This window comes from Leucopleurus acutus (genome assembly GCF_964270905.1).
Source record: "Leucopleurus acutus genome assembly, chromosome: 2".
Lineage (NCBI taxonomy): Eukaryota > Metazoa > Chordata > Mammalia > Artiodactyla > Delphinidae > Leucopleurus > Leucopleurus acutus.
The window spans coordinates 162,187,565-162,207,219 of NC_139143.1; the positions used below are offsets into that span (position 1 = coordinate 162,187,565).

General features: G+C 42.5%; 1 protein-coding gene and 1 pseudogene across 2 annotated transcripts in view; one reads left to right on the forward strand and one right to left on the reverse strand.

The window, feature by feature from the left end:
- Positions 1-7,362: 7,362 nt before the first annotated feature.
- Positions 7,363-19,655, forward strand: part of RHBDL2 (rhomboid like 2) — a gene marked incomplete at its 3' end in the record, with an annotated part of 30,453 nt that continues 18,160 nt past the window's right edge. Inside the window, exons 1-4 of the mRNA XM_082832900.1 lie at positions 7,363-7,389; positions 8,869-9,135; positions 13,645-13,793; positions 17,880-17,992. Of these exons, the coding sequence (XP_082689026.1) occupies positions 8,890-9,135; positions 13,645-13,793; positions 17,880-17,992 (508 nt within the window). The 5' untranslated portion in view covers positions 7,363-7,389; positions 8,869-8,889. The remainder of the gene's footprint in view (positions 7,390-8,868; positions 9,136-13,644; positions 13,794-17,879; positions 17,993-19,655) is intronic.
- LOC309958256 (protein LTO1 homolog) lies at positions 12,440-13,524 on the reverse strand (annotated as a pseudogene). The gene is made up of 2 exons: positions 13,436-13,524; positions 12,440-12,884 (listed from the first exon to the last, which is right to left on the reverse strand). The product of its transcript is annotated as a protein LTO1 homolog (transcript).

Genomic DNA, 19,655 nt, shown 5'->3' on the forward strand with positions numbered 1-19,655 from the left:
GATGGGCACTTAGGTTGCTTCCATATCTTGGCTGTTGTATATGATGCTGCAATGAACATAGGGGGGCATATATCTGTTCTAGTGTTTTCGTTCTCTTTGGATAAATGCCCAGAAGTGGAATTGCTGGTTCATATGGTAGTTCTATTTTTAATTTTTTGAGGAACCTCCATACTGTTTTCCATAGTGGATGCACCAATTTACATTTCTACCAACAGTGCATGAGGGTTCTCTTCTCCACACTCTGGCCAACACTTGTTATGTTGACTTTTTGATAACAGCCATTCTGAAAGGTGTGAAGTGATTTGCAATTGTGGTTTTCTTGGTGGGGGGGGGCACACCTCACGGTTTGTGGTATCTTAGTTCCCATACCAGGGATTGAACCCTCGGCCACGTCAGTGAAAGTGTGGAGTCCTAACCACTGGACTGCCAGGAAATTTTCCTCATTGTGGTTTTGATTGCCTTTCCCTGATGATTAGTGGTGTTGAGCATCTTTTCATGTGCCTGTTGACCATCTGTATGTCTTCTTTGGAAAATGTCTATTCAGGTCCTCTGGACGTTTATCTTTTCTTTCCTTTTCTTTTTTGAATTTTTGAATTTTATTTTATTTATTTTTTTATACAGAACATTCTTATTAGTCATCCATTTTATACATATTAGTGTATATACATCAATCCCAGTCTCCCAATTCATCCCACCACCACCACCCCCAGCCCCGCTTTACCCCCTTGGTGTCCATATGTTTGTTCTCTACATCTGTGTTTCTATTTCTGCCCTGCAAACCAGTTCATCTGTACCATTTTTCTAGGTTCCATGTATATGAGTTAATATACGATATTTGTTTTTCTCTTTCTGACTTACTTCACGCTGTATGACAGTCTCTAGATCCATCCACGTCTCTACAAATGACCCAATTTCATTCCTTTTCATGGCTGAGTAATATTCCATTGCATATATGTACCACATTTTCTTTATCCATTCATCTGTTGATGGGCATTTAGGTTGCTTCCATGACCTGGCTATTGTAAATAGTGCTGAAATGAACATTGGGGTGCATGTGTCTTTTTGAATTATGGTTTTACCTGGGTATATGCCCAGTAGTGGGATTGCTGGGTCATATGGTAATTCTGTTTTTAGTTTAAGGATCCTCCATACTGTTCTCCATAGTGGCTGTATCAATTTACATTCCCACCAACAGCGCAAGAGGGTTCGCTTTTCTCCACACCCTCTCCATCATTTGTTGTTTGTAGATTTTCTTATGATGCCCATTCTAACTGGTGTGAGGTGATACCTCATCATAGTTTTGATTTGCATTTCTCTAATGATTAGTGATGTTGAGCATCTCTTCATGTGTTTGTTGGCCATCTGTATGTCTTCTTTGGAGAAATGTCTATTTAGGTCTTCTGCCCATTTTTGGATTGGGTTTTTGTTTTTGTAATATTGAGCTGCATGAGCTGTTTATATATTTTGGAGATTAATTCTTTGTTGATTTTGTTTGCAAATATTTTCTCCCATTTGAGGGTTGTCTTTTCGTCTTGTTTATGGTTTCCTTTGCTGTGCAAAAGCTTTTAATTTTCATTAGGTCCCATTTGTTTATATTTCCATTTCTCTAGGAGGTGGATCAAAAAGGATCTTGCTGTGATTTATGTTATAGAGTGTTCTTCCTATGTTTTCCTCTAAGAGTTTTATAGTGTCCAGTCTTACATTTAGGTTTCTAATCCATATTGAGTTTATTTTTGTATATGGTGTTAGGTAGTGTTCTAATTTCATTCTTTTACATGTAGCTGTCCAGTTTTCCCAGCACCACTTATTGAAGAGATTGTCTTTTCTCCATTGTATATCCTTGCCTCCTTTGTCACAGATTAGTTGATCATAGGTGCATGGGTTTATCTCTGGGCTTTCTATCCTGTTACATTGATCTATATTTCTGTTTTTGTGCCAGTACCATATTATCTTGATTACTGTAGCTTTGTAGTATAGTCTGAAGTCAGGGAGTCTGATTCCTCCAGCTCCATTTTTTTCCCTCAAGACTGCTTTGGCTATTCGGGGTCTTTTGTGTCCCCATACAAATTTTAAGGTTTTTTGTTCTAGTTCTGTAAAAACTGCCATTGGTAATTTGACAGAGATTGCATTGAATCTGTAGATTTCTTTGGGTAGCATAGTCATTTTCACAATATTGATTCTTCTAATCCAAGAAAATGGTATATCTCTCCATCTGTTTGTATCATCTTTAATTTCTTTCTTCAGTGTCTTATAGTTTTCTGCATACAGGTCTTTTGTCTCCCTAGGTAGGTTTATTCCTAGGTATTTTACTCTTTTTGTTGCAATGGTAAATGGGAATGTTTCCTTAATTTCCCTTTCAAATTTTTCATCATTAGTGTATTAGAATGCAAGAGATTTGTTTGCATTAATTTTGTATCCTGCTACTTTACCAAATTCATTGATTAGCTCTAGTAGTTTTCTGGTAGCATCTTTAGGATTCTCTATATATAGTATCATGTCATCTGCAAACAGTGACTGTTTTACTTCTTCTTTTCCAATTTGTATTCCTTTTATTTCTTTTTATTCTGATTTCCATGGCTAGGACTTCCAAAACTATGTTGAATAATAGTGGTGAGAGTGGACATCCTTGTCTTGTTCCTGATTTTAGAGGAAATGCTTTCCGTTTTTCACCATTGAGAATGATGTTTGCTGTGGGTTTGTTGTTTATGGCCTTTATTATGTTGAGGTAGGTTCCCTCTATGCCCACTTTCTGGAGAATTTTTATCATAAATAGGTGTTGAATTTTGTCAAAAGCTTTTTCTGCATCTATTGAGATGATCATACAGTTTTTCTTCTTCAATTTGTTAATATGGTGTATCACATTGTTTGATTTGTGTATATATATTGAAGAATCCTTGCATCCCTGGGATAAATCCCACTTGATTATGGTGTATGCTCCTTTTAATGTGTTGTTGGATTCTGTTTGCTAGTATTTGTTGAGGATTTTTGCAGCTATATTCATGAGTGATATTGGTCTGTAATTTTCTTTTTTTGTAGTATCTTTGTCTGGTTTTGGTATCAGGGTGATTGTGGCCTCATAGAATGAGTTTGGGAGTGCTCCTTCCTCTGCAATTTTTTGGAAGAGTTTGAGAAGGATGGTGTTAGCTCTTCTCTAAATGTTTGATAGAATTTGCCTGTGAAGCCATCTGGTCTTGGACTTTTGTTTGTTGGAAGATTTTTTTCATCACAGTTTCAATTTCATTACTTGTGATTGGTCTGTTCATATTTTCTGTTGCTTCCTGGTTCAGTCTTGGAAGTTTATACCTTGCTAAGAATTTGTCCATTTCTTCCAGGTTGTCCAATTTAGTGGCATAGAGTTGTTTGTAGTAGTCTCTTAGGATGCTTTGTATTTCTGCAGTGTCTGTTGTAACTTCTCCGTTTTCATTTCTAATTTTATTTTTATTTATTTATTTTTACTTATTTATTTATTTTGCAGTATGCGGGCCTCTCACTGCTGTGGCCCCTTCCGCCGCGGATCACAGGCTCCAGACGCGTAGGCCCAGCGGCCATGGCTCATGGGCCCAGCTGCTCCGTGGCATGCGGGATCCTCCCGGACCGGGGCATGAACCCGCGTCCCGCACATCGGCAGGTGGACTCCCAACCTCCGTGCCACCAGGGAAGCCCTCTAATTTTATTGATTTGAGTCCGCTCCCTCCTTTTCTTGATGAGTTTGGCTAATGGTTCATCAATTTTGTTTATCTTCTCAAAGAAACAGCTTTTAGTTTTATTGATCTTTGTTATTGTTTTCTTTGTTTTTATTTCATTTCTTTCTGCTCTGATCTTTATGATTTCTTTCCTTCTGCTAACTTTGGGTTTTGTTTGTTCTTCTTTCTCTAGTTCCTTTAGGTGTAGGGTTAGATTGTTTTTTTGAGATTTTTCTTGTTTCTTGAGGTAGGCTTGTATTGCTGTAGACTTCCCTCTTAGAACTGCTTTTGCTGCATCCCATAGGTTTTGGATCATCGTGTTTTTATTGTCATTTGTCTCCAGGTATTTTTGATTTCCTCTTTGATTTCTTCAGTGATCTCTTGGTTATTTAGTAACATATTGTTTAGCCTCCACATGTTTGTGTTTTTTACGTTTTTTTTCCCTGTAATTGATTTCTAATCTCATAGTGTGGTCAGAAAAGATCGTTGATATGATTTCAATTCTCTTAAACTTACTGAGGCTCGATTTTTGACCCAGGATGTGATCTATCCTGGAGAATGTTCCATCTGCACTTGAGAAGAAAGTGTAATCTGCTGTTTTTGGATGGAATGTCCTATAAATATCAATTAAATCTATCTGGCCTATTGTGTCATTTAAAGCTTGTGTTTCCTTATTAATTTTCTGTTTGGATGATCTGTCCACTGGTGTAAGTGAGGTGTTAAAGCCCCTCACTATTATTGTGTTACTGTCAATTTCCTCTTTTATAGCTGTTAACAGTTGACTTATGTATTGAGGTGCTCCTATGTTGGATGCTTATATATTTATAATTGTTATATCTTCTTCTTGGATTGGTCTCTTGATCATTATGCAGTGTCCTTCCTTGTCTCTTGTAACATTCTTTATTTTAAAGTCCATTTTATCTGACATGAATATTGCTACTCCAACTTTCTTTCGATTTCCATTTGCATGGAATATCTTTTTCCATCCCCTCATTTTCAGTCTGTATGTGTCCCTAGGTCTGAAGTGGGTCTCTTGTAGGCAGCATATATATGGGTCTTGTTTCTGTATCCATTCAGTGAGCCTGTGTCTTTTGGTTGGTGCATTTAATCCATTCACGCTTAAGGTAATTGTCAATATGTATGTTCCTAGTACCATTTTCTTAATTGTTTTGGGTTTGTTTTTGTAGGTCCTTTTCTTCTCTTGTGTTCCCCACTTAGAGAAGTTCCTTTAGCATTTGTTGTAGAGCTGGTTTGGTGGTGCTGAATTCTCTTAGCTTTTGCTTGTCTGTAAAGCTTTTGATTTCTCCATCAAATCTGAATGAGATCCTCACTGGGTAGAGTAATCTTGGTTGTAGATTCTTCCTTTTCATCACTTTAGGTATATCATGCCACTCCCTTCTGACTTGTAGAGTTTCTGCTGAGAAATCAGCTGTTAACCTTATGGGAGTTCCCTTGTATGTTATTCGTCATTTTTCCCTTGCTGCTTTCAATAAGTTTTCTTTGTCTTTAATTTTTGCCAGTTTGATTACTATGTGTCTCGGTGTGTTTCTCCTTAGGTTTATCCTGTATGGGACTCTCTGCACTTCCTGGACTTGGGTGGCTATTTCCTTTCCCATGTTAGGGACGTTTTCGACTATAATCTCTTCAAATATTTTCTTGGTCCTTTCTCTCTCTCCTCTCCTTCTGGGACCCCTATAATGCAAATGTTGTTTAGTTTAATGTTGTCCCAGAGGTCTCCTAGGCTGTCTTCATTTTTTTTCAGTCTTTTTTCTTTATTCTGTTTCACAGCAGTGAATTCCACCATTCTGTCTTCCAGGTCACTTATCCGTTCTTCTGCCTCAGTTATTCTGCTATTGATTCCTTCTAGTGTATTTTTCATTTCAGTTATTGTATTGTTCATCTCTGTTTGTTTGATCTTTAATTCTTCTAGGTGTTTGTTCTTTAATTCTTCTAGGTCTTTGTTAAACATTTCTTGCATCTTTTCGATCTTTGCCTCTATTCTTTTTCTGAGGTCCTGGATCATCTTCACTATCATTATTCTGAATTCTTTTTCTGGAAGGTTGCCTATCTCCACTTCATTTAGTTGTTTTTCTGGGGTTTTATCTTGTTCCTTAATCTGGTACATAGTCCTCTGCTTTTTCATCTTGTCTATCTTTCTGTGAATGTGGTTTTTGTTCCACAGGCTGCAGGACTGTCCTTCTTCTTGCTTCTGCTGTCTGCCCTCTGGTGGTTCAGGCTATCTAAGAGGCTTGTGAAAGCTTCCTGATGGGAGGGACTGCTGGTGGGTATAGCTGGTTGTTACTCTGGTGGGCAGAACTCAGTAAAACTTTAATCTGCTTGTCTGCTGATGGGTGGGGCAGGGTTCCCTCCCTGTTGGTTGTTTGGCCTGAGGCAATCCAGCACTGGATCACACCAGACTCTTTGGTTTGGCTAATGGCAGACTCTGGGAGGGCTCACGCCAAGGAGTACTTCCCAGAACTTCTGATGCCAGTGTCCTTGTCCTCACGGTGAGACATAGCCACCCGCTGCCTCTGCAGGAGACCCTCCAACACTAGCAGGTAGGTCTGGTTCAGTCTCCTATGGGGTCACTGCTCCTTCCCCTGGGTCCCGATATGTACACTACTTTGTGTGTGCCCTCCAAGAGTGGAATCTCTGTTTCCCCCATCCTGTCGAAGTCCTGTAATCAAATCCTGCTAGGCTTCATAGTCTGATTCTATAGGAATTCCTCCTCCCGTTGCTGGACCCCCAGGTTGGGAAGCCTGATGTGGGGCTTAGAACCTTCACTCCATTGGGTGGACTTCTGTTGTATAAGTGTTCTCCAGTTTGTAAGTCACCCACCCAGCAGTTATGGGATTTGATTTTATTGTGATTGTGCCCCTCCTACCATCTCATTGTGCCTTCTCCTTTGTCTTTGGATGTGGGGTATCTTTTTTGGTGAGTTCCAGTGTCTTCCTGTCAATGATTGTTCAGCAGTCAGTTTTGATTCCCGTGCTCTCGCAAGAGGGAGTGAGAGCATGTCCTTCTACTCTGCCATCTTGAACCAGTCTCTCCCTATGGCCGTTTTTCAATTGGCTTGTTTGTTTTCTTGATGTTGAATTGTATGAGTTCTTTGTATATTTTGGATATCAACCCCTTGTTGGATGTATCATTTGAAAACATCTTTTTCCATTCAGTAGGTGGCCTTTTCCTTTGTTGATAGTTTTCTTTGCTGTGCAAAAGCTTTTTAGTTTGATGTAGTCTCATTTGTTTATTTTTGCTTTTGTTTACCTTGCCTGAGGAGACATATCCAAAAAAAATTGCGAAGACTGATATTAAATAGCAGACTGCCTGTGTTTTCTTCTAGAAGTTTTATGGTTTCAGGTCTTACATTTTAGTCTTTAGTCCATTTTGAGTTTATTTTTGTATGTGGTGTGAGGACATCTTTTCCCCATTGTATATTCTTGCCTCCTTTGTTGTAGATTAATTGCCTGTATAAGTATGAGTTCATTTCTGGGCTCTCTATTCAGTTCCATTGATCTATGTGTCTGTTTCTGTGCCTGTACCATACTGTTTTGATTAATGTGGCTTTTTATATAGTTTGAAATCAGAGAGTGTGATACCTCCTGTTTTGTTTTTCTTTTTTAGGATTGTTTTGGCTGGATTACTTGTGAAACTAATAAAGTGTAAGCTTCAGACTTCTACTTGCATGGGCTCCTTCTAAAGCAGTGTATGTACATTTATAATTTTTTTATTTTGTAATTTTAATTTTATATTATTTTTTCCAAAGAACACCCCCTCCCTAATTGTTTAATCTTCAGGGTACACAAAATCTGTACCTACTCCTGCATAGAGGGCAAAAATCTAGTGAAATCCTATCATGCAGATATAAATCATGGTTAATTCTCCAGATGTTTTCCTGTGTAACAATATATTACTTTTTACAAAAATTGGATTGTACTCTATGTAGTATCTGGCAACATTATTTTTTTCCCTTAATATATTTGAGCCTCCCCCACCCCTTTTTTTGACCTGAAAACATTTGATTGAAAGATTTAAATAGTTCAACCAGAAGTGAAATATAACAGAACTAAACCAAAAGGAGAAGGACAGTACAGCTAGCACCATGACACAGGGAGAGGAAAGAGTATGGAGAGCAGGCCTCACTGTTACAGACATGCTGCCTCAGTAACCTATGTATCTGCTTGGTATCACCTAGCACAGCTGTAACTGTACAATTATTTGTGTAATTTTTATTGACCTCAGCCTCCTGCATGACATTTTAAACACTTTGGGATAGGGATGGTGGCCTGATACAGAGTAGGTGTTCAACAGGTATCTGTTGAATAAATCCTTGAGTGTTTGGATGTTGAGGATTGAGTTCAAGGGAATACTGGATGTGGAAATTAGTAGGAACTCAGCCAAGAGTGTCAGATAATTGTTGGGAGGATGTGTTTTAGCGAGGGTGTTAATGTTGTATCTGGAGAACCAGTAAGGAAGGGTCTACTTAATTCCCAAGTGCTACAGAATGGGCAAGGTGGCATTTTAGAAAGGACACTGATAATTTAGAAGGAGAAGATGTGGGTTTAAATCATTTTTGAGGGGGGAATGGGAAGCGAAAATTTTAACCTATAATGGGGCCCCTAGCATAGTACCTGATATATAGTCAATGCTCAGTAAATCATTTTTGATTCTGAATCAGAAACTAGAGATCTGTGTTTGGCCTGGGAGCAGAAGCAAGATGAAACTAAGAAGGGAAAGGAGATTATTTACTTAAGCTGGACAAAACTGAGTTCAGTTATGCAGTGGTTTGGGCTCTGAGATACTTCACCTCGTGGCAAAGCTACTTCTTACACTAGTGGTTGCTTTGAGAGTCAGTGGCAGAGGGGAAGGAATCGGTATATGAGGTAGAGTTGCCATCCCAAATTTCCAGTCCATCCTTTGGGTGGTGTCAATAGGTGAATTCATAAATGACTTCTGCGGAGTCCTCTCCCTCCACTGGGGAGACTCTAGTGCTTTTTCACCATTGCACACTGGTGACGAGGGTATGGATATTATGTATATTTGGGCACCAGATCTTCAGCTGCCTTCTATTAACACACAGGAAAGGCATTGGAAACCAATGGTTGTGCCAGAGAGCCCAGAAAAGAGCCATGGCCCAAACACTATAGGGTCATCTGTTTTTCCCTGACATTCATGTCCCTTTCAGGTGGAGGGTGGACCCAGGATAATGGCTGCTGCTCATGATTTGGAAATGGAAGAGGATGTGAATCTAAATAGGGATAGAGAGATGAAAGAAATGCTGGAAGAGGAGAAAATGAGAGAGGACAGGGAAGGTAAAGATCCCTTCAGGCTTAAAAAGGTCCACAGGATTGTCTCAAAATGGATGCTTCCTGAACCGGTGCGAAGAACATACCTGGAAAGAGCTAACTGCCTCCCACCCCCTGTGTTCATCATCTCCATCAGCATTGCTGAGGTAAGCATTCGGGGTGGTGGGCACTGGTGCAAGGACCTCTGGGGGGTTGCACACACACTGCGGCTTTAGATCAGGTCTAGATAAGAGACTGAAAAACGTAAGAGGAGAGCTTGGCGATGGCAAGTACAGCACACACAGAACTCGACCTCACCCTCTCCAGAGTTCCCTTCCCAGGTTTTTCTTATGTTCCCAGTCACTTTTAGGCAAGGGTTGAGTTTTATTTTTCAAACAACTCCCCTGCCCAGCAGTGACCACAGTTTTAGTGGTTTCATTTCATTTTAGTTTGTGGGGACTTTAGAAATCAAATAATTTTGGGGTTGCAAATTGGTTTGATCTCATGAACCAACTTTGACTGATTGGTAAGGTCTATCAGGAGCCATATGTTTAGAAGAATTATAAGTTGCCTCCAGATTTCAGTAGGAAAAAAATGGGATCCTGTAATGATGTCTACTATGGGCAGCACGTAGTGGGTTTCAGACTCTGGTCTAGTGAGCCCTTTTGTTTTCTTGAAAAGAGTGCAAGGCCCAGAGACATGGGGCGATTTGCCCAAGGCCACATACTTAGTTATTTGGCCAGGACTGGGCTTCTCCTGAGCCTTATCTCACCCAGCTTTTTCTCCCACACCATGATGCCTCATAAAGGAATTGACAGAGGATGGCTGCCTGTGGGGTGTGACTTTAGGGCCATTAGGAAGTCATCCTCTTAATTCCCACTGATGCCTCAACTTCCTTATCAGGGACTGTATTAGTCAGTATTCTTTAAAGAAGCAGAACCAATAGGATGTATACACCCTCACACACACACACACATTATCTATCTATGTATCTATCATCTTTCTACATACACATGTATATGGAGAGAGAGAGATTGATTTATTTTAAGGAATTGGCTCATGTAATTGTGGAGGCTTGGCAAGTTTAAAATCTACAGGGTAGGCCAGGACTGGAGACCTGGGGGTAAAACTTATAGTTGAAGGCCAAAGGCCATTTTTTTAAAAAAATTATTTTATTTATTTAATTAATTTTTTGGGTTGCGTTGGGTCTTAGTTGCGGCATGCAAGGTCTTTGTTTTTGTTGCACCTTGCGGGCTTCTCTCTAGTTGTGGCGCACGGGCTTAGTTGCCCCACGGCATGTGGGATCTTAGTTCCCCAACCAGGGATCAAACCCGCGTCCCCTGCATTGAAAGGTGGATTCTTTACCACTGGACTACCAGAGAATTTCCTAATTAAAAATTTTTAAACAAATTTGGGAATTCCCTCGCAGTCCAGTGGTTAGGACTCAACGCTTTCACTGCCAGGGGCCCGGGTTTGATCCCTGGTTGGGGAACTAAGATCCGACAAGCCATGTGGCATGGCCAAAAAAAAAAAAAATCTTTTTTAAAACAAATTTTTTATTTTGGAATAATTTTAGCTTTACAGAAAATTTGCAGAGATAGTACAGAGAGTTCCTGTATACCCCTCACACAATTTCTCCCATTGCTAATATCTTATATTTCCATAGTACATTTGTCAAAACTAAGAAACTCATATTAGTATATTAGTATTAACTAAACTACAGGCTTAATTTGGCCTTTTCCAATTTTTCCATTAGTGTCCTCTTTCTGTCCCTCTTGTACCCTTGAACCCAGGGTATCATGCTGCATTTAATTTTCACATTCCCCCCAGTTTACTCTGATCTGTGACAGTGTCTCAGTCCTTTTTTTGTTTTTTTTTGCTTTAAAATATGCTGTTTATTTTTTCTCCAATTATAAAAATAATACATTGTCCAAACAGATAGTTCAGAAAACACAAAAATCCACCCAGAAAAATGACAACAAAAGCCCTTTCATTCCACCAGCCAGAGATGAGCGCTGCTGGTGTCTGTACAAAGGCACATCTGAGGCCGTGTGCCCGGTCCTGGGCTCTGCAGAACTGAGGTTGGGACTGCAGGCCATGAACTTACAGAGAGACACACATAAGAAAGCCAAGCAGGATAAAGGCAGAGTCTTATCCTCCAACAACTAGAAGCCGTTTCTTCCTCCTCGGCACATGGTGAGGGCCAGCGTCCCAGGCCCCGCAGAGGCCCCCCAGCAGCTCCAAGGGGAGCACAGTCTACCCAGACGCTCTGGAATGATTTTGAAATCTGGAGCAGATTCACAGCTACCCGTGTGCTAATTTCACTCACGGCTTCCAAATCTGCTCCCTGGGCCGGTAGCGGGTGGGGAGAGGGCTCTGGCCGGGGTGCCCGAGGGGCCTGGACACGGGCCATCACTTGCAGAGAAATGCCCGGGAGCCACGCATCTCACGGGGGACTGGCCTGCCAGGACCTCACCACGTATAGACGATGCCTTTAAGTCCGGGCAGAAGACAGAGAACTCACACTAAAAGGAAGGCTGCAGTAAGGCTCCAAAGTTTCTGCACGTAGAGCGGTGGCCTTAAAATCCCCTCCCCTTGGCCATTTTTGATGCTGCAGAGCCCCATCCACCCGGGGACACAGGAAGAGCACGTCCCGGCTCCCTGGGGACAGGGCTGGCCTTTCCTCCTCTCAGCCAGCCGCCCACGTCCATGGCCACAGGCGACGCCCCAGGGCTCCACGGGGCACAGCGGGGATCTGCGGGCAGGAACCCCGAGCCTGTGGGTGCGACCGCGGGTTCCGGAGCGGGCACCAGGAGATGGGGGTTGGATTCCCAACTCCGCCGCCCACTGCCCTTGGACCAGGCCGTCTCTTGGGCCTCCGTTTCCTCGACTATAAAATAGGAATAACGCCCACCTCATGGGCTACTGAAGGGACTAAATAAAGCATGAGAAGCAGGTCACAGCACTGGCCCATCTCAAGGGTCAATAAATGTCACAGTACCCATCACTCTTTCCCATTAACCTGCTTCGTGTCAACCCTGTGGCTCTCATTTTTTAAAAAACTGTCCCTCTGAGCACTGACCAAAGCCCGGGGGGGTTAAATGGGAGGTTTATCCTATCCAGAGCCAACCTGAGTCTATATCCAGCCAGGCCTGCCAGGTGGCGAGAACCCATGAGCCAACGGCCTGGATCCTGGATCAGAGACAGCAGCCCGGCGAGGGCTCTGCCAGGGCTGCGTTCAGACTGAAGAGCAGACAGGACCCAACAAAGGATGGGCTTGTGCGGAGGGGCCCTGTGGGGGGCACCGAGGTGATGCAGGCAGACCTCAGGGGAAGGAAGCCCTTTCACTGGCCAAGCTGGAACCCTCCCTGCAAAACAATGAATCCCGCATCATTGTTTTGCCTTTAATCATATTTTAAACACTTAACATACGAACATCTGTTCCTTGATGTTTTGTCTGTTCGTCTGTCATCAAAATGAAAGTCCAGAACCTTCTGTGCTAATTTTCAAGTTGGGCTGAACGTTTAATAATGAACAAAGCTGCTTAAATTTCCCTCTAATTTTGTCTAAGTCTTCGTGAAGTTTATCATAAGTAGGGTCATCATAAGGGAATTTCTGAATCATTGCAATCAACGATTCTAAGACCTTCATCTATTTGCTGTCTTTCTCAGTGGAGCAACCGTGCAGGAGACATCTCCAAGCAAAAGCGAAACCTTGGTAGCACCTGATCTCAGATCCGATTTTAGCTCCATGAAACGTGCCATGCTGCCTTCCTTCAATCATACCCAAACTACTTCCTTTTTCATAGCCTTCCTGATACCCTTCCCCGTGAAACCTCTCATCCGCCATCACGATGGCGTCGAATGCGTCCTGACTCCTGGCCGTGGCGGCAGCCGTCCCGCCCCTGCCCCTGCCCCTGCCCTTACCCCTCACCCCTCGTAAGGGCAGACCTTAGGAGGTCTGCCGCCGCAGACCCGCGAGGCTCGTGCACGGACGCACCACTCCTGGGGAGGCGAAGTCCACTTCCCAGTTTCAGTCTTTGCTTTCCATGGCTTTGATAGTCTTGAGGAGTACTGGCCGGGTGTCCTGTAGAATGTCCCCCAGTCTGGGATGTCTGATGTTTTTCTCGTGATTAGACTGAAGTTATGGGTTTGAGGGAGGAAGACCACAGAAGTGAAGTACCCTTCTCATCAGATCACGTCAGGTAGCAGAGGACAGGGGACATCCACACGACATCCCTGTGCCGTTCACCTTCATCACTTGGCTAAGGTCATATTTGCCGGGCTTCTCCACTGCAAAGTTACTATTTTTCCCTTTCCCTCCTCTATTCTTCAGAAGCCAGCAGTGACTTAATTTCACATTAAGTTGTAAATGAATGACCAAATAGTGAGTGTGGGAAGATGAGGGCAGTGGGTATTTAAGAGGGGAAAGTGGGTTCGAAAGATTCTTCTTTGCGGTTTGGTCTACGGCTGCTCCTGATCGCTGGAGGAAGCGCCCACAGTTGTATGGTCAGATATACGGCAGGGAATTGAATTCCTGTCATCTTCTGAGCACATGCTAGAGAGTGGCCCTCTTGAGAGCTAATTGTTTGAAACAGAGGTAGTGCCCGTGCGCTTTAACGGGGCCTCTCTCTGCAGAAGGTGTGGTTAACGTCTGTGTCTGCCCCTCCCTGTCAGCTGGCAGTGTTTATTTACTATGCTGTGTGGAAGCCGCAGAAACAGTGGATCACCTTGGACTCGGGCATCTTGGAGAGTCCCTTTATCTACAGTCCTGAGAAGAGGGAGGAAGCCTGGAGGTTTATCTCATACATGCTGGTGCATGCTGGGTAAGGACTGACAGTTAAGTCACTGATATCAGAGGTGACTATAAGTCATTGTAACCCCGAGCATTTTTTCGGTGCTTTATTATTTTTTTTTTAAATTTTTTATTTATTATTATTTTTTTTCTTTTGCGGTACGCGGCCCTCTCACTGTTGTGGCCTCTCCCGTTGCGGAGCACAGGCTCTGGACGCGCGAGCTCAGCGGCCATGGCTCACGGGCCCAGCCGCTCCACGGCATGTAGGATCTTCCCGGACCAGGGCACGAACCCGTGTCCCCTGCATCGGCAGGCGGACTCTCAACCACTGCGCCACCAGGGAAGCCCGGTGCTTTATTATTGATCAGGCACTTTCACGTCCATAATCTTGTTTGATCCTCATGGCAGCCCTAGGAGGCATGTATTACTCCTGCTGTTTCATGTCTGAGGCTTATGGGATGTAGACTCGTGCTCCGTGTCCCACAGCTAAGTTGTAGAGTGAGGATCTCAACCCATTAGTGCTAACTCTAGGTCCAGTGTACTTTGTATTGCATTGTAACTGCCTAATATTGGTATGTATGTAGGAATATTAATGAGAAGAGAAATCGTTACCAAACCAAAAGTGTGTCCCTCAAGCTGTGTGGTGTTGTTAAATGTTCCTTTGAAAAGGTGAATCATCAGTGCCATCCTCCACACCTCTGCCAAACACTTAAAAAATTAATTCCTGAGCCTTTCCATGAGTGTATAATAATGTTCATTTAGAATAATACAAGCAATAGGTGATGTGGAGCCTGCCATTTTTGGCAGGTGCAGTTTTTTAAAAAAAATTATTTATTTATTTTTGGCTGCGTTGGGTCTTTGTTGCTGCACAAAGGCTTTCTCTAGTTGCAGTGAGCAGGGGCTACTCTTCGTTGTGGTGCGTGGGCTTCTCATTGCTGTGGCTTCTCTTGTTGAGGAGCACGGGCTCTAGGTGCTCAGGCTTCAGTAGTTGTGGCTCACAGGCTCAGTAGTTGTGGCTTGCGGGCTCTAGAGCGCAGGCTCAGTAGTTGTGGTGCATGGGCTTAGTTGTTCCGTGGCATGTGGGATCTTCGCGGACCAGGGCTCGAACCCGTATCCCCTGCATTGGCAGACAGATTCTTAACCACTGCACCACCAGAGAAGTCCCTGCTTACAGTTTCTTAAATGCTAATAGCCTTCTGACCTTGCTCAGAATCCGTGATTCACCATGTGCACTGCAGACAGTGAGCAGCTCGCTGCTGGCCCCTCCTCTCTGGTGGGCTCCTGGGGTTCCAGATGAGGCCAACTTCATGTATGCAACCTACTCAGCCCTGGACCTTGAAAGATAACTCTGGCCAGTGGCTAAATAGGGATCCATGGCAGGACACAGGGCTCAGAGGCTTGACAAGTCAGGGACAAAATCACCAATTGCCCCATTTCTGTGGATACTTCCACACTTTAGTTTTCCATTTAACAAGTACGTTTGAAGCGAATGTGGCTTCTGCACTCAAAGACTTTAAAATTATAAGGGGGAGCAGTCAGTTAAATAGTAATGCAAGGCAGTATAGTATTACAGTATACTGTAGTTATTTAACCTCTTTGTGCCTCAGTTTCCACATCTCTAAAATGGGGTAATAGTACCTACCTCATAAGGTTGCTGTGATTAAATGAGACAACGGTTTTAACAATTTTTACAGCGTCTGACACATATAGTAAGATGCTCAAAAAGAATTCGCAAGGCTGTGTAGGACATGTCACATATGGGGTTGTATAAATTAGGGATGCTTTTGGATGCAAGTGACAAGAAAATGTAACAGGGGCCTAAACAAATGTCGGTAAATCTTTTGCCCATATAAGAAGCCCAGCGGTAGCTGGTTGGTTCATCTGTTTAATGAAGCCAGGACTCTTGATCCTGTGCTGACATCTCTGCTTTTCCCTTCGCCTTTCTGTCATGGTTGCAAGTTGGCTGCTGTAGCTCTGCATTCAAAGCAGGAAGGGGGAAGAGGTAGTACCAGGTACTGGTGACATCCATCCCTTTTGTTTAGATAGAGGCTCTCTTAAAAGTCTCCTAGCAGTGTTCTTACCTGCGTCTCATTGGCCAGGACTACATGACCTGGCTACCCCTAGCTAAGAGAGATAGGGAAAATCAATACCAGCTCTTCTACCCTCACTAGAGGAGGTAGACAAGGGATAAAGAAATGGATGTTGGATTAACTACATAAATATAAACAGAAAAAGGGGATGATCAGGATGGGGATGGCTTCACAGATGACATGGATTCAAGCTGGACCTTGAAGGGTGCATAGAATTTGGATGAAAAAAATTAGTATTTCTCTTCTGGGTATATGACAGGGTCTCAGCATTATGCCACTTCTACTCTAGCTGTTGAGCAGCGGAAAGAGTGCTTGGGGTGATTCTTTGGGGTTTTGTGCCATTAGTCACTTTGTCCTCACACTGTTCCCAGAGGACAGGACGGGATAGCTTTCTTTGAACTTCTTGTTCCAATTCACAAGGTGCACATATTTCAAAAACCTGTTTATGTCTGAGGTCTCCATAAGATTGGTGTAACTGTCCTGGCTAGGCTGTTCTGTGCTGAATTATGTGTTACGTCTCACGTCTTTGAAGATGGCTTGTACAGTGATAGTTGTGGCTGGATGCACATGTGGCCTAAATGTAAGTAATCTGTTCTGTAGGGTTTGCCCAGAGAACCTCTTCAGTGGTCTGCTGGATATCCTTTAAGTAAATTAGAATTCAAAAACATAATCCCTAAAACTAATATGAAAGCGGCTGCACTTTGTGGAAGATTCAACAGCTGTGTTATTTTTTAACTTTTTGGTTTAACCCAAAATCTCTTAAAAAAAAATAAAGCATCGTGCTACATGGCAAGTAAATTAAGGATTACTGTAATGTGGTAATTTGCTAAATTACATTCAGAGATTCTCCAGAGATGCTTGTGGGGTTTGACAAGTAAAATAATGTGAATTTCACTTAAAAATATTTTCCCCTATTTAAAAAGTATAATAAAAAGCATCTGTACTCAAAAATGTTATATGCCAAATTATGGTACATGGGAGATACCAACTTTAGCTATTGTTACTAGGTAACTTCTTTTTTTTTTTATTCTGGTAAACTTAAAAAGAAAAAGCCTTTTTAATGTAGAACTGGGAATGAAGTTTCTCTTCCCATCTCTGTTTCATTAAAGACTATCCTGAACTTGCAAGACAGGTTGTTTAAAAATCTATTGAAATTTTGGGGCTTCCCTGGTGGCGCCGTGGTTAAGAATCCGCTTGCAAACGCAGGGGACACGGGTTCGAGCCCTGGTCCAGGAAGATGCCGCGGAGCAACTAAGACAATGCACCACAACTACTGAGCCTGTGAGCCACAATTACTGAGCCCGCGTGCCACAACTACTGAAGCCCGCACACCTAGAGCCCGTGCTCCACAACAAGAGAGGCCACCACAATGAGAAGTTCACGCACCGCAAGGAAGAGTAGCCCCCGCTCCCCGCAACTAGAGGAAGCCCGCGCTCAGCAACAAAGACCCAATGCAGCCAAAAAAAAAAAAAAATCTATTAAAATTTAGACTCAACATGAGTGAATTAGTATTTTCTCAGTACTACTATGCAACCAAAACAAAAGCATATGCCGAAGCTGACATATCGTGGCAGTTGTCATCTAAACCCCGTAACTGCAAGCTTATTTTCCTTAAAGAAGCCTCATTGCTCTTTGTTTGACATTATCGGTAATTGTTGTAAAACAGAGCTTATAAAATAAATGTATACTTCTGGGACTTCCCTGGAGGTGCAGTGGTTGAGACTCCACACTTCCACTGCAGGGGGCATGGGTTCGATCCCTAATCCGGAAACTAAGATCCCACATGCCTCACAGTGCGGCCATAACAAAAAATAAGTGTACTTCTAAAATGTCCTTTTATCTGCTTTACATATTGAGGCTTCGTGTAAGATTTTATTTTTTTAAAAAGTCGCCTAAAAAAATTGGAAAGTGGAATTCAAGTTAAGCAAGTTCTTAACTAGAAACAACACATCAATGCCTGTTAATCTCCCAAGGAAATAACTGCCTGGGCTAGTCATAATATTTGACAACTGTGTTTGTCTCTGCAGAGTTCAGCACATCCTGGGGAATCTTGTTATGCAGCTCGTTTTGGGTATCCCCTTGGAAATGGTCCACAAAGGCCTCCGCGTGGGGCTGGTGTACCTGGCAGGAGTGATTGCAGGTTAGTGTTCTGAATGCAACACAGAATCAACACCTCTGGACTCTTAGGAGGTAATAAACAAAGGTAATAAACATTTTTTAAAAAATAAATTTTATTTATTTATTTTGGCTGCGTTGGATCTTCGTTGCTGCCCACGGGCTTTCTACAGTTGCGGGAGCAGGGGCTCCTCACTGCGGTGGCTTCTCTTGTTGTGGAGCACGGGCTCTAGGCACGCCGGCTCAGTAGTTGTGTCTCATGGGCTTAGTTGCTCCGTGGTATGTGGGATCTTCCCACATCAGGGCTTGAACCCATGTCCCCTGCATTGGCAGGCAGATTCTTAACCACTGCGCCACCAGGGAAGCCCGGTAATAAACATTTAAATCAAGATTTATTGCATTCCTCATATGTGCTAGGGTACTTGATAAGTTTAGAAATACGTTAATTAGAGATAAGATAAGCGTATAGAGAGGTCTTTGTGCTCATTCTCAGGTACCTCACAGTCAGACAGGGTTTTGTGCCATTGGACACTGAGTAGTTTGGTGTTCAGGTGTATATATTGGATAAAGGACTAAAGCCAGAAGGTCCTTATTTGTCAAGACTAATGATTTGGGGAAATAAGGTGACCAAGATTGCATTTAAGGAAGATAACTTCAAGAGAATGTTGAGAATAGCTAAAGGGACCCAAAGACTGGGTAGGGACTATCACCCTGGGACTAGCGGCATATGCCAATGATCTCTCATACTGGGTGTGCCAAAGATGATTCATTAGGGTGTGGGCAGAAAATATTAGAACTCCTATCTATCCATTTATTTCTTAGAAACTTTAAAAAATTAAACTTTTTATTTTGAGATAATTATAGATTTACACTGTAAGAAGTTAAGTACCTAGAGGTCCCATGTACCCTTTAACCAGTTACCCACAATGGTAACAGCTTGCAAAACTATAGTACAGTATCCTAATCAGGACATCTACACTGATACAAAGTAAAATATTTCCAACACCACAAAGATTCCTCACAGTTGCATTTTTACAGCCATACCCTCTTCTCTCCCACCCCTTACATGTTCCTTTACCCCTAGCAACCACTAATCTGTTGTGTCTATCATTTTCTCACTTCAAGAATGTTATATAAATAGAATAATACAGTATCTAGCCATTCAGGATTAGCCTTCTTCACTCAGCATAAGTCTCTGGAAATTCATGTAGGTTGTTGCATGTTTCAATAGTTCATTTTTATTGCTGAGTAGTATTCCATGGTGTGGATGGAAAAGCACCACAAGTTTAATCCTTCACTCATTGGAGGACATTCCAATTTTTGGCTGTTACAAATAAAGTTGCTATACACATTTGTGTACAGGTTTTTGCAAACATAAGTACAGTTTTGTGAACATGAGTTTTCATTTCTCTAGGATAAATGTCCAAGAGCAAGTTGGTTGGGTTGTATGGTAGTTGTATATTCAGTTTTTTAAGAACCAGCCAAAATGTTTTTCAGAATGGCTGTTTCATTTTACTTTCCTCCCAGGTTTGTATAAGTGATTCAGTTTTCTGCATCCTCACCAGCATTTGTGACTATTTTTAATTAATTAATTAATTAATATTTTTGGCTGCGTTGGGTCTTCGTTGCTGCTCGTGGGCTTTCTCTAGTTGCCGTGAGCGGGGGCTACTCTTTATTGCGGTGTGCAG